Consider the following 14,992-nt stretch of genomic DNA (forward strand, 5'->3'; position numbering starts at 1 on the left):
GGCCGACCTGTGGACACTGCATCTAGCCTGGTGAGACCAGTGTTAGACTTCTGTCATACAGAAATATTGCGTAAGAAATGACTTATTTTTAGGCCACCAAGTTTGAGATAATATGTTACAATAGCAATAGAAAACTCATGCACATGTCCTCAGGAGAGCAGGAAGGACTCCCTGGCTGAGCACCCTGAAGCAGTCTTGGCTTGTTGCCTGTTGTAATTCGATACAAGTGAAAACCTCGGAAAAAGAACTCTAATAAAAGGTGAGCTTGAAATAGTTACTCAACTGCTTTCAGCTCGGTCATGATCCTGGAGTCCAGGGATCCAGTCTTGTATTGGCTCCCCGCTCAGTGGGGAGTCTGCTTCTCCCTTGGCCCCTCCCCCCTCTCACATTCTCTCTCTCTCTCTCTCTCATTCTCTCTCTTTCAAATAAATAAAATCTTAAAATAAAAAGAAATAGTTACTCATATGAAATAGGAAAATAACCTTGTGTAGAGCTAAATACTTTTCAAAAGGAGGGGGTGAACAATTGGTCTTAAAAATAATAGGGTAAAGAGTTAAAAATATTCAGAGAGAATAACATTAAAGCATGGATGTTTTTAATGTTGAGTAGTAAATATTGCAACATTGTCAATCCTTGCAAAGTTCTACTTTATTTCTAACTTAAAACTCCATTATCAAAATTTCTGATCATTTAATTTAATTCTAACCTTGGTTAAGAAAAAAGAAAGAGAAAACTGATTGTGGATTTATTTAGGACTTGTAGGTCCTCTATAGGAAGTTATATTTGCCTACAATACCAACAGGTATTTGCCAACAGCTAGTTAGTTATCTTTCAAGCAAGATTTCTTCTTAATGGTCCCCCAAAGGCAATGTATGAAGATGAAAAGTATTTGTGTTTTAGAGTCTGGAATTGAATGCTGAATCTAATCTCTTGAGCCATGTGAACTTGGGAAATATTTTATAACTCACTTTATTCCTCCGAAGAATTTATTTCTTTCAAGTCATTTATTGAGTACCTAACATAGAATAAGGAAAATGTTATCCTAGTTAATTCTCGTAGTAACAGGATGAACTAGAAATTATTTTCCACAGGATCTTTCCCTTCTCTTATATCCCCTGCTTTGTTATTTTGAGGGTTAAGTGAGATATTTGTAAAAAAAAAAAAAAATGACAAGTTTTTCTCCTCTCTGTCCCTATCCTAGGGACTTGGTAGTAATGCGGACATTAAATCAGAAAAGACACTACTCATCTCTATTCTTTGGATATGTAGAGTTACCAGAATGAAAAAGGTAAGAGTAGAGGTAAGCTTAGTACATTTCCTAGGATTTAGATATACTGGAAATGTCCAGACCCCTGGCAGGACTTTAGTTCCAAGATTGCATCACAGATCATAAAACTCTATGGTCGTGTTTTTGTCTGAGTTCACATTTACAGTCCTAATACTGCTTTCAGCACAAGTCATTTCCAGGGAATTAAGTCCTTGCAGTCAGCGGGTTAAATCCCCACGAAATAACCTGCGGTGACCCAGTTGCATTGACCTCAAATATAGAATTTCAGATCAATAGCTGCAGGACTTGGATTCCGAAATATAAAACAATCTCTGGTGTTTTTGTTACCCCAATGAGTGTTATCAGAAAGGGGATCACTATGGCAATTACAGGTTCTTACATATTAATGTTTGCGTTTGGTCCAAAAAGAAACCATTTAAAAAAGTAAATGCCTTCTGTTCTTTTTTCCCGGAATATGTAATGATGACTTTCAAACGTATAACAAGAATTCACAGTAATTCCAATGGCACAAGTGGTCATTAATTGCTTGTACATGAAATAACATTTCCTCCTCAGAGGGCAAAGCATTCCAGTTGGAAGTAAAATTCCTTTTGGTCTATTCACTTTTAAACTATGTCATGAAAGGATAACAGATCTCTCAATCTCTCCCAAATAAAAATGTTAAGCCTAGGATTGGGGGTAATGAAAGAGAAAAGGGAAATAATGTTATAGCGACATGAACCGTAACATTGACTGACATGGTGTTTTCCTAGGGTCTGACCAAAGAGCAGAAACCACTTCAAGTATTTACACAAACAGAGGGAATTAATTCGATGCAGGGAACTGGTTACCCATGTGATGAAGAAGCTGAGAGCCCAGTAAGGAAGATTGAAGTAATGGAGAAACCAGCCCCTGCCAGAAGCTACTACCAGGCTGGATGGGCAAAGAGGGAAGGGTCCGCATAACTAGATGGCAGCTGGAACCAGAGCAGGCCTCTCCAGTCAAAGCTGAAGCCATGGAAAAGATGGACCTTCAGGTAGAGAAACCACCTGAGGCAGGTGGGTGGGCAAGGGAGAGGGGGTGGAGAATAAACTAACAAAGCAGCTGGTCTTTTCCTTGGGTCTCCCTCTGCTCTGTGCTGGCAGCACCTCCACTGACTGTGGCAGCTGGAAGCCAGCCCTCGAGAGCACCTGTGAAATGTAGCTGGCGAGGGCCCACCCTCCTAAGTTACAGAGCACAGAGCTAGAGGCGGAGATCAGATAGCCACAAGGCCCAGAGCCAGCATGGATAGACATCTTCCCCATGAATTTCCTTCACCCGGTTGGTTCCTTTTCAAAAGAAGGCCAAGACCTCACAGGCAGGTCTACTGAGCTTCTCACTGTGTAGATTTTATAGAGGGCAGTGAGCTACGATAAAACCCATCACCCCTTTGGGACTGGACATAGATGTCTTCATAGTTTTGAAAGATTTTTTACTCGATGGGTACACATTGGGATAGAAGTACTACTCTGGTGGAGTTTTATCATTGCCAAAAAGGAGGTGGCCATTCTCCCATTGGTTAAGGATATTTAAATAGGAACTACCACTTAGACCTGACACTGGTTGAGTTTAGAACACCAGAACTGACTTCAAGATTCTGCCAGAAATACATGGTTCGTGCACATAATCTCTGTCCAACATTGTAACATATTTCTCCACCATACAACCATGTTGGTTAGCCCTTCCATTTTGTATAGTAAGAAATAATAGGTACTGTTTTGAGTTAGGTAAAGCAAGGTTGTTAGGTTGATTCTCCTTGCCTTAAACAACGAAGGAAACCCTTTCTCCTTGTTTTTATATTACATTCTCAGACAAAGCTCAGCTAAAGAAACACTGTTAGCATCTGCAAGGTATCCTACAGTTTTAAAGGACTTTCTTAAGCACTATCTCTTTTGTTTTTGCCATAACCCATTTTACAGGCATTGCCCAAAACTCTGGCAATAGCCATCCATCACTATAGCATGCTGTCTCTTTAATTCTGCCTTGTTCCATTTGGACTGTGCTCGTGTTTCTGAAATTCTGTTAAGGGGGAATGAGTCTACGAGAGTGCAGAGATGGTCCTACTCGTCATAGAAATTCAAAGGACATGCCCTCATGTGGGTTCTGAGGTCCTGCTTCCCCTTTCTCCCAAGCTAAGGGAATGGCTTACCTTGTATCTTTAGAATCAGGCAAACTGAAGGAAGCTTAAATGATGGGTTTCTGTATCACAGCCCTCAAATCAGCATGTGTACTGGTATGTTTACAAATAACATAATCCTCACCTAAAAGTCTGGAGGTCTTGATGTGAAATCTCTATGACTTCTTTAAATATACACGATCAGAAATAGTTACCGAAATGCAAGTTTCCTGACTTCTTACCAGAATACCGTTCTAACATCACGAGTCATCTTTCATGCTTGCCTACCAGGGTCCAAGACACAACATTAGAATAAGCTGTTATGGAAATGCATGCTTATTTATTATTTTCTTCATTTCTCGTTTTAAAAAGTTGAGCCTGGGAACCATAAATACTGTTCTCCTTGAGAAGCAGGAAGCTCATGAAATAAAGAGTCATGACCAGGGTTAAAAGGTCCAGCCTCACCTCAAAACCCATCATTAGAGCACCTGTTACTATATATTCAACAAGAGCAATGCTGACAACAACAAAATCCGACATTGTGAGCAGAGAGCAAGAGAAAGACCTTAGGGAAATAAATTCTGCTATATTCCTCTTGATATCATTTGGTGGTCAGAACTTTAAACAAGTATGAAGACTTGTGAAATGGGAAACAGAATAAAGGGCATATTAAGGGGCTGTTCTCCAACATGGGCTCCCCCAAACTCCCACTCCCACTAATGGGAACACTGCACACACAGTCACTCCATATCAGACCTCCTAAGCAGAGCTTTTTTTTTTTTTTTTTTTCTTGGAGATTTTTCTCATTTGGACTTTAATTAAGCTCCTGCCAGGCTTGCAAGCTTTTTAATTTTACCTTTCTTTCTTCTTCCTTTCTTTTTCCTCCTTAAATCAGCCTGCTTGCCAGGAAATTTTTTCTAAGCTGTCACAATTATAGTAAGTGTACCCTAAGATACTAAATTTAGATGTACTAGTAGTAGCTTCTGGAAGCATCAATAGCAAAAGTTTCCTTGCACGTCGAAAGATTTTTATTCATTCACTCATTCATTTACTGATTTTTACTTAAGTGTGTGTGTTCTGAATGCAAAAACAATAGAAAAGGAAGCTTCCTGGAGTGAGTGTCCAATGACTACTGGTTAGTATGTGATATAATTCAACCTCCCACAAAGTCACCAGTTTAGCCAAAGAAAGCTGCCATTATTTAATTGAATATGACACCGTTCATAAGCAAACTGTAGCTATTTACTAGTACTGGGGGGTGATGGGTGAGGGAACCTCGAGAAGGTGATGCCCGAGCTGATGATTTAACACCTCTAATGAAACGAAACAAAATCAAAGTCACTTAAGTTCTTTTTCAAGACCTCTTTGTACTCAAACTCCTTGAAACTCCAAAGGTAAGCACTGAGTTGCCAAAGGCCATCCCTTTAAAACAGATTCCAGAAGCTAATTTCATTTGAGGAGGGTTCATTGAAAACTGACCACTCTTAATAGGTTACCCTGTTCTTTTTTTAAACCAAAAACCAAAAAAACAAAAAACAAAAAGCAAACAAACAAAACAAAACTCAGAAAATATTGCAGGGCCAGAAAGACAAATAAGCCATCAAAAACACAAAATAAAAATGAACCATGGGGAGCGTTGGGGGGCATTATCGTCTACGCCATTGCTAGTCTTGTCATTCTTTGTTTACTTAACAACTCCACGCCACTAGGTTCCTCCACCAAGCACTCCTGTCTGTGAGGGTACTTACTGATCGCTTCCACAAACCGCTCAAAGAAGCTGTAAGGGAAGAGCGGCTCAGGCAGCTCCCGGAAAAACATCTTCAGTGCTCCGGTGACAACGTGGATGTCCTCCCACTGGCTGTCGTCCAAATTCAGCTTCTCTTCTGGGAAAACACGAGGAGAAATGGAACAACTGGTTTTAATGAAACAATTACAAGACACTAATTATTATGTTAATGTTTGCCTACTATCATCAGCAACCGTTAACAGCCTTCTGCACCTAGAGGTTTGGTGCTGTGCGTGTTTTTTTTTTTTTTTTTTTTTTTTTCCCTTTTTCCGTAGGAAGGGAACATTTTCAATGGAATACCATCTGTAGGAATGCAGCTAACAAAAAAACAAGAGACACAAAGAGACAGTGCCATTGACACAGTATGTCAGATACATTTATTCCCATAATGCATCAGTATGAAAATTAGCATCACAGCTCAACATGATTCAAAGCTATTTGGTTTTGAGGCCGAGGGGCTAAGAGTTGCCAATGATGGCCGGCTCAAGGGACCGGCCTAAAGGCCTTGCTGAGCCAACAGGAGACATATGCTAAACATGGCAATAGAAAATGAGTTATTGCTTTACATGTGTTAGCCTTGCTATGTACAAGGGAATAATGGGTAACACTTTTTTTTGCTTTTTTTGCTGAATATAAAGTCAGCAAGGAATAGAATACTGAGTGAGAAAGGATATTAATTCCTTCTTACTGCTTCAAAAATATATTATTTTTTTTTTTTTTTTTTTTTTTTTTTTTTTTTTTAGTTTTCATCTCAGCGAGGAAAATGTGCCCAGCAACAATATTAGACAGACCCCTGTTGGCCTACGGAGGCTATGCAAAGCTGTCAAAAATGATAACACACTAAAGACAAACCACAAGTGCTTACCAACTCCGCCTAGAAACAACAGACATGTTTGCTTGGGAAGCTTGACTGAGTTGAGACATTTAAATATTAAATAACATAAATGCCAAAATGAAGTTTTTAGAAGACATAAGGGGATGCTGGACAATTATTTTTTTCTCGTTCGCCCTTAAAAGGAAAGTCTTGAATCCTTCTCCCCCCAAAAGTGGATGTTGCAGGGTCTGAAAGGGACAGCTTTACATACTGCTAAAAGGAAGCGCAGCAGAAAAGCATCGGGGCTGATCTGTAGTGTTTGTCTTTGTAAGCTTGCAACGTGAAAGAGATGTTGAATTCTGGGCCAACAACAACAAAAACAAAAAAAACCTAAAGCTAATCATTGTTAACAACCTGGGAGGGGGTGGTTAAGTGAAAAGCCTGGTATCCTGGCCAGAACTTAACAGGTATTCGGTCAACTGGAATTTTGTTCCTCTCCCGATGTCTTGGGTTCGCATTCGCGTGCCCCCTTGGTGTCAGTTTTATGAAGCAGAGGAAAATCTGCACCAAAAATGTGAGAAAAGCTGAGAATTGTCACTGTGGGGAATCTCGGCATGGGCTGCTTTGCTAATAGTGTTCATGTCCTTTTAAAATCTTAGCCGAAATCTTTATCAGATCTCTTTTTCTAAATGGACTATTATCTCCAGGGCTGGTGAGTGACTGCTCCTGTTCAATAAGGTGTTTGCAAAGAGAAGGAAGGAAGGTGGATCTGTTTCTTTCCAATGGGCTATTTTCTTCCCTTTCAGTCTTCGTTCTTACCTCAGTCATACACGATAATATGATCCACAACAAAATCAGTGGAGGAGACCTTCTTTCTGCCCTGCAATCATCTTTGATTGATTGTATTTCAACAATTAGTCTTTTCTTTGGCTACGTACTATTGAAATAGGCCGACAGCAACTTAGCAGGCCAGCTTTAAACAGTCAACTGTTAACAATAGCATCAAAAAGGGAGACCTGATGGGGTTTACTGTCACTTTAAAGAACAGGGTTTTCACATTGTTGAAATCTGTCAGATATTTTGAAATGTCCCTCTCACTATGGTGCCACACCCCCTGCGTGCCCTTATAATAAAATTGGTTTTACTCCTGATTAAATCATTTTCTCCCTACCCACTACCATACTTCTCATAATGGACCTGTGCGCTCTACAGCTGGTGTTCTTCCCATGGTACCAATTCTTACTTTATCTTTTAAGCACTTTGCTGCTAAGATCTCATGCAGAGTGCTTATGTTTTGTTAAGAGCTTCATTCTTAGAGAAATAGCTTAACACATGTTCTAAAAATGTTGTACAACTTATTGCTTAAAACACATTTAGAAAATGTATAAGTACTGTAGCTTTGGCACTGAACTTTAAGTGGAAACCTAAACACACACACACACACACACACACACACACACACACACGTGCTCTCACACACACAACTATCTTAACCAACTATTTATCAGAAAAGTCCAAGACAAAATGCCAATCTGGTGCACAGGTTCAAGATTGCCAAAGGAAAGTGTTCCGTAGATAAGAAAAAGAGAAAGGTTTTATCTGGAGCAAGAAAACAACAAGAACAAACAATTGCTTGACCATTGATATTTGTCCTCTCTGAATAAACATCAGTTAATTCAAATGATTGTAAAAACGGGATAGTTCAATATATGTAAAAAAGAAAATTTGCTACCAATAAATACCATTTGATGATATCCACTTGAAATGACATATAATAAGAAGAATGGCTTGTGTTACTTAAGCCAGCATTCCCACTATGTGGTCTTCATTTAAAGAAAACAAAGCAAAACAATGTGTAGCCCTCTACAAGTAGCTTAAACAAATAGTATGACAAGCAGTTGGAAAGAATCTTTTGAAATATAAAATCTAATTTTTATATTAAGTTTTTTCCTAACCGACCAAGTTTAAGATTACTTGTAAGCCGGAGGGCTTTAAGGAGTATTTTCCAAGGCCATTGTGACTTATCTAAACATGCAGTTATGTCCATATACAAAATGAACTGACCATAATTGTATCTTGGTTTTAACAGGTATCATTATAAACACATTTGTATTATTTGATAGACACTTTCTAACTAATCTGTTAGCAGTGGTGATGTCTTGTGCTTCTCTCTTTTTTCAATAGCGTAGGATTTCTTAACAGTAAAGCACTATTAACATTTGGAATTAGATAATCCTTTGTTGTAGGAGCTGTGCTGTGTATACTGGGGTGTAGGAGCATCGCTGGTCCTGACCCACTAGATGCCAGTGGCACTTCCCAGTGGTGACGATAAAACAATCCCAGATAGTGTCAACCGTCTCCCGGTGACGCAAAGTTATCCCCAACTGAGAACCACTGTAACGAGCTGTAAGAATCTATAGAAGTTACCCAAAGAATATTGATTTTTGAACATTACCTGAGGTAGGCGAAGAAGTACAAAACTAGGTAACACTCACACTGAGATTTCCTTGCTATGAACTTAAGAATTGGTCATTATAATGGACAAAATCAAAACCTTTTACAGAATAAGATCCAAGTGACCACATTCCAGGGTGCTTTGCAACAAAAACAGTCACCAACCGTAGTGCTTACTCAATACTTGGGACTTATGCTATACACTTCAGATTCATTATCCAAAGTAATGGTCTCAAGATGAGTGTGAGAACCATGCTATTGCTATCATCATCTCCATTTTACAGACAGGGAAAATGATGCATGGGTAGGTTAAGTAGCTCTTCCATCACTGACAAGGGATGAGTCCAGAGTAAGAAGCCAGCAAACTCATCCACCCCTCAAAAGCACTATGTTCACACTTGATCTTGGCTGGCAGAAGCTTAAAGGGAAGAGGTAAGTTAAGTGGTCATTGCAAGGGGTCATTGCAAGGGTAGACTATTACTTCAGGATAGAACTTTTACATTTTATCCCTAAATGTCTACTTGAGGCTATGCTTTTATCTATAAACCAACTCTGATCTTTTGTAATTACTAATTCATAGGAGGAAGAGATTCTACTAGAAACAGATATAAAGCAAACTGGCAATAAAAAGGAACTGCATTAGGAAGGGGGCAGGGCACAGAGCAAGCTGCCATGTGAAGAGGTGAAGAGGACATATGATAGAGTAGGAAAGAGATTATACAGAACACCAGGCCTGGATTCACCACTAATTCACCATATATCTGTTTACTTTCTTAGAAATGAAGACAGGCAGAAGGATAGTTTTTTAAAACATCTAGAAAGCACAAGGAAACAAACATAGCTGATTCTACTATGACAAGAAAGGTCAATAAAGGCCAAAAAGGCAAAAAAAATCAGGGATTTAGGCAATCAGCATCAACCATCCTGTTGTTTTAGGGGATTTACCTCAGTGTGATGTAGTGTGTGACATGACATCAATAGAGATGTGACATGCTGGAGTCCAATACTGGGAAGAAGCCTGACTGAATCATGATATCTCACAATCCTTACTCTATTAATTGTGCTGATTTCTCCTGGTCCTCTAATTAGGTTTTCTTAAATTCACTTTGGTCATGGCTTTTGGCTTAAAGCACTTATACAGAACTGAAGATAGTACAAGCTCTAGAATCCAAACACTATGTGACTTTCATGAGATTGCCAAGACATATCTACATGTTGTACCTCAATAAGGCCATCTTGAAATGTCCTTTCTTGCAGGGTCTTTTGTGTATTTTATTTATTTTAAGAAAACAAAAACATCTATATCAAGCTACTTATATTTGAAAGAAAAAATAGATAACAACTATTAGGGACAATCTTTCTTAAAATGGAGAATTGAAAGATGGACCTTTGGTAGTGACAGCAAATCCTGGTAATTTCCTCTGGAAAAGGGCATGTTTATTAGCTCAAACGCCACTTTCCTCATACATTGCTCTATAGATTGGTAGAACCAGAAGTTACAAAATCTGCTCTGATTTTAACTAAACTCACTGCGCTGACTGAAATGTGACTTCAGATAACTTGAACTATCCAGAAGCAAGTAGTGACGTCAGAGTAGAGAGGTACATCTTTGTGTATTGAAGAGCAAGTGCGTGTTTACCTGGTAGTTTTTTCCAGGCCCTTTCTAAGCTTCTTTCCAACTTTCTTTTACTGTTGTAATAAAAAGGAGGAAAAGACACCCCAACTTTCCCCAGGATATGAGGAGAAGAGCTCAGATTTCATTAATATAGTGACAAGAACCTATTACATTGTAAAACTCTCATAAAGGATGTGGTATCTGCTTCCAGGGCAGATGACCATTTGGAAACCTTATCTGAAAGTCCCACTGGGTACATGAAAGCCAGAGCCCACATGAAAGAGATGCCAGAGGGACTACTGATCTGAAAAAGAATAATACATTGGGCCATAAAATCAAACTGGAAGATTAGTTATTAAAGTGGATAAGACAAACTGTTTATTGATAAGGACATAGCTGATTTTTAGTTTAACACTTTTTTTAAAAGATTTTGTTTATTTATTTGACAGAGAAAGATCACAAGTAGGCAGAGAGGCAGGCAGAGAGACGGGGTGGGGGCAGGGGGGAAGCAGGCTCCATGCTGAACAAGGAGCCCAATACGGGGCTTGATCCCAGGACCCTGAGATCATGACCTGAGCTGAAGGCAGAGCCTTAACCCACTGAGCCACCCAGGCGCCCCTGATTTTTAGTTTAACACTTAAAGGGGTGGATCAAAAGGGAGTTGGTTGAATCATCTGACTAGCTCAACCTTTTCTGTTGTTTTGGCCCCTTAAAGTGACAGTTCAGTGTGATTTCCAGTATATTAGAGAGCTTCCAATTTCTCAAACACAGTGATATAAACCTTGTGTCAAAGTAACACCCTTCCATGCTGCACTCATTCCAGCCCTTTCTAGAGCATCTTGGGGCTAACATGAGACTTTGATGAGGACATTATTTTAGATAACTTGACAAAACGTCCAGTTAATTTGTTAGTTCACTTGATTTGTATTACATAACCATAGAATACAGACAACATACTGGGGGTGTATTTTGTGCTTTTCAAAGCCACAACTGTTGAGGTTATTTTATATTCCTCAAAGGAGACGGTTCCACCAAGTGCTCAGAAATATTATTCAAGTAAATATAGACTAAGTTCTAGACATTTTACATCTTACGTCTGTTCCCTAGAATGAGACCCTGTTGACTTTGCAGACAAGCAAGAACAAACTCCAAGAATAAACCTATCACCCCCAACAATGTGCAGTGTGACCTTTATGGGCTCACTTGTGTCACCCTCAATTCATACCTTGAAGTCCTTAACACCCAGTAACTTAGCATGTGACTGTATTTGGAAATGGGTGTTTTAAAGAGGTAATTAAGGTAAAGTGAAATCATATTGGGTGGGCCTTAATCTAATGTGACTGACATCCTTGTTCAAAGAGAAGATTAGGATATGGACATGTAATGAAGGGAAGACTGTGTGAAGAAACAGGAAAAAGACGGCCGGCCCTCTACAAGCCAAGCAGAGAGACCTCAAAGGAAAGCAACCCTGCTAACACCTTGATCCTGGACTTCTTGCAAATATTTTGTTGTTTGATCCCACCCAACTCCCCGTCTATGGAACTTTGTTATGGCAGCCCTAAGAAATAAATATAATGGCCAAAAGTTTATGTTGGAAAAGATATCCTGTTCCTTGGGATCACATCTAAACATTTTCTTAACACATGAGGAATGCCACACTTAGGAAACATAAGAGAAATAGAAATATAATAGAAATGACAGAAAGCTATTAGGTTATTACAGATGAATAAAACAATTATCTAGATTCAGAGAACAGGTTTGAAGCTGGAATTAGTTGGATAGTAGCTTGTTTACTTAGACTCAACCCAACAATTTCAAATGATTTGCTCTAAGAATATGCAGGATGCTCTCTATCTTGGCCTCTAGACAAAGAATAAAATTATGATTGCCGTTTTCTTACTCATTCTTTTTTTCCAGCTACTACTTCTAAAGTGCACACATTTCATTGCTGTTATAACCTCAGACACAAAATACTAGGGAATATTTAAAATGTTCCCAGGAAACACTCAATGCAAGCTAAATCAAATATCTATGGCCATGGTATCTATCAAAGAAGGAGGAAAATGGGTTTAAAAATGAAGCTTTGTATTCCAAAACCAAAGAGATTTGGTCCTTAAATTTATCATAGTAACTTCCAGGAAGCAATGAACAGGCCTACATTTAAAAATGGGTACTTTACTGTGAGAGAACGTAGTTGGATCTGGGTGGTTTTGCCACTTGACCTACAAAATATAGTTTTGTGTGGCCATCGTAAGAAGAAAGAGGGAGGAACAAAGGAAATAACCAGAAACTCTCTGAGATACTAAAACTAAGAACAAAACAAAACAAGACAAAAAAGAACAAGCTTTCATTTCTTAATGGGATGTTTTAGCATGCCATGTTGGCTTGCTTTTTATGTATTTTGTGTAGTGTATATTCCTTTGCAAGTCACTCAGGAAGCCCAAGGCATGTAAATAATGTCACAGGCTAATATAAAATATCTTTAGTTACTCACTTTGAAGGAAGCAGAACAGCCTTCTACTATATCCAGGCTAGTTACTGGGTCAGGAATGAGAATGTCTTATTTTAATTTTTCCTCAGATTTCATTTGAATGTAAATAATAACATAATAAATAGGTAGAACTGAAACTTGTAAAGCAAGCACCACAGATGGAAAGTATAACAAATGTGTCATTGCTTTGTGCATCTTTAATTTATAATGGCGTACCATAAAACATCGCCCCTTCATCATAACTCCATGTATAATGCCACCTTACAAAATGATGTTATTGACATTATGCTTCTCTCCAGGTTTTTAGATATTTTTCATCTAGGGATCTGAGGAGAGGTAGCCCTGTTCGGAGTCTAACAACACCGTCACCACTCACAAAAATAAATTGACTTTATTTGTGAGGATCATACATTTAAAAAGAGGATATATTTCATGGTACCAATATATATTTCTTTAATTCCTTTCATACTCAGAGCTTCCAACACTGCTCTTATTTCCATTCAGTCAAAGGCTTTTTGTGCTCTGCAGACACCATACACAATGGCTCATTTTATTTGACCGTCTTCACCAAACAGATTCTGAATTTGTTTGAATTCCATGGACGATTTCATACGTTACGTATTCCAAAGGGTAGAGAATCCGTAGGATTACATTTCAACAAAGTCATTTTGAAGTTTCCTTCGTTATCGGCTCTAAATTTCAACACCACTGCTATTTGTTCCCTCAAAGTTATATTACATTTGTAAATATCAAGCAGGAAGTCAGGTCAAAAGATATCCCATAATGGTATCTAGGAAATAAATACAATTCAATTCTATAAATGCCCACCTACAGATGACATTTCTATTGCAGGTATATGCACATGCATCCGTGTCCATCTTATTTAAAGTGCTGGCTTCCTCACTGTCCAATGAGAACTGTCAGCTCTCCCTCCTAATTTTGTGTGAATTAAGTGAAGTAATGGATGTAAACGATTTAGTATAGGCTTGTTATAATGTTATTAGAAAATTTATTTGGACATTATCTTCTTGGTCGGCCAGACTTCGGCAAATGTTCCTAGAATCTAATATAATTTCTAGCTTTTATTATTCCCTTTACTACATGGTTGGTGTTTGTGGGGTTAGAAATTGTATCATTTAGCAACAAGGACTGGGCTCTTTCCTAGTTTAGAAGTCTCCCGTCTGGAAATATTTCATCAGGAAAATAGAAATAAAAGGTAAAAAATTGGTAGACTAAGATGGTGCTACTCTCATTCATCAAAACTATTTTATTCCTAGATATCAGTTAAAGATAACAAAAATGAAGAGAATGTTTTGGCAATCATTGAAGATCATTTTTCCCCTAAATTATCTTGATTAATTGATTCATGGAAGTAGTTAAATAAATTTTCTATTTCGTATCACAAGAGCTGCCAGAATTCTTCAAAGGCATATGAAATCAGAATTGGGAGATCTGTAAGTTTTACAACTGTTTGCATAAACATAGACAGAATAGCTAGAGCTCCATGCATTAGTTTCTTTGTGAAAACATTGACTAACACGATCTTCTTAATTCTGTATCTGTGCAATATTTTTAGTCCAGAAGAGTGATACAGATTTTTTCATGAATCTATTATCGATAACTGGTTATTTTGTTTTTGTAAATGAAAAACTTTAGAGACTTTTTTTTTCCCCACCTCAAAGGAGAGTCTGCTTGTCTGGCTCCTCCAGGGTCCTCCAGCTTTCAAAGATATGGACCATAAAATCACCCTTTCGTCCCTTTCTTCCATAACTTTGGAGAATCATAATTCATACAAATAATTCACAATGTGGGCTGTTTTTATTACAAAGGAGCTATAAAAGTAGTTGATAAAAATTGTCAAATCACCTGATAACATACTTGAAAACCCACATTGTTTAACACGAAGAGTGTGGTGCTTATTGTAATTTAAAATTTTTTTTCTATTTTATTTTGAAAATGAAAATGTATTCATACAATTTAAGATTTAAAATACATACTGCAGAAGTCTCTTTCTAGTCTATCCCTAGCTAGCCAGTTCACCTTCCCTAGAGAAAACCCATATTATCAATTTCCTATGTATCCTTTTAAAGCCCATTCTGTATACTCAAGCAATATTACCCTCCACCACCACTTAAAACATAAACAGCGATATAATCTATGTACTGTTCTGCATCTTGATTCTCTTCCCTTGACAATATATCATACATATTATTCAAAATCAGGACATAAAGAGCTTCCTTGTTCTTTTTTAAAAGCTGCATATTTAATTTTATGGATGTACAGTAATTTACTTAATCAGTTTTCAATTGTCGAATGTTTTGCATAGTACTAGTGTAAGTTATCATGTTCTTAGACCATTTATATCTAAGTATAAGTATGTACTATGTGAACAGAACAAATTCTTAGACCT

The 14,992-nt window shown here is 38.0% G+C and overlaps 1 protein-coding gene across 2 annotated transcripts in view; it reads right to left on the minus strand.

Annotated features, from left to right (window-relative positions):
* The window catches only part of ARHGAP15 (Rho GTPase activating protein 15), a 601,111-nt gene that overhangs the window by 123,017 nt on the left and 463,102 nt on the right, over nt 1–14,992 (minus strand). For both annotated transcript variants that reach the window (XM_032356220.1, XM_032356221.1), the window contains exon 12: nt 5,171–5,305. In XM_032356220.1, coding sequence (XP_032212111.1) covers nt 5,171–5,305 — 135 coding nt within the window. The remainder of the gene's footprint in view (nt 1–5,170; nt 5,306–14,992) is intronic.

Source organism: Mustela erminea, chromosome 8, assembly GCF_009829155.1.
Source record: "Mustela erminea isolate mMusErm1 chromosome 8, mMusErm1.Pri, whole genome shotgun sequence".
Taxonomy (NCBI): domain Eukaryota; kingdom Metazoa; phylum Chordata; class Mammalia; order Carnivora; family Mustelidae; genus Mustela; species Mustela erminea.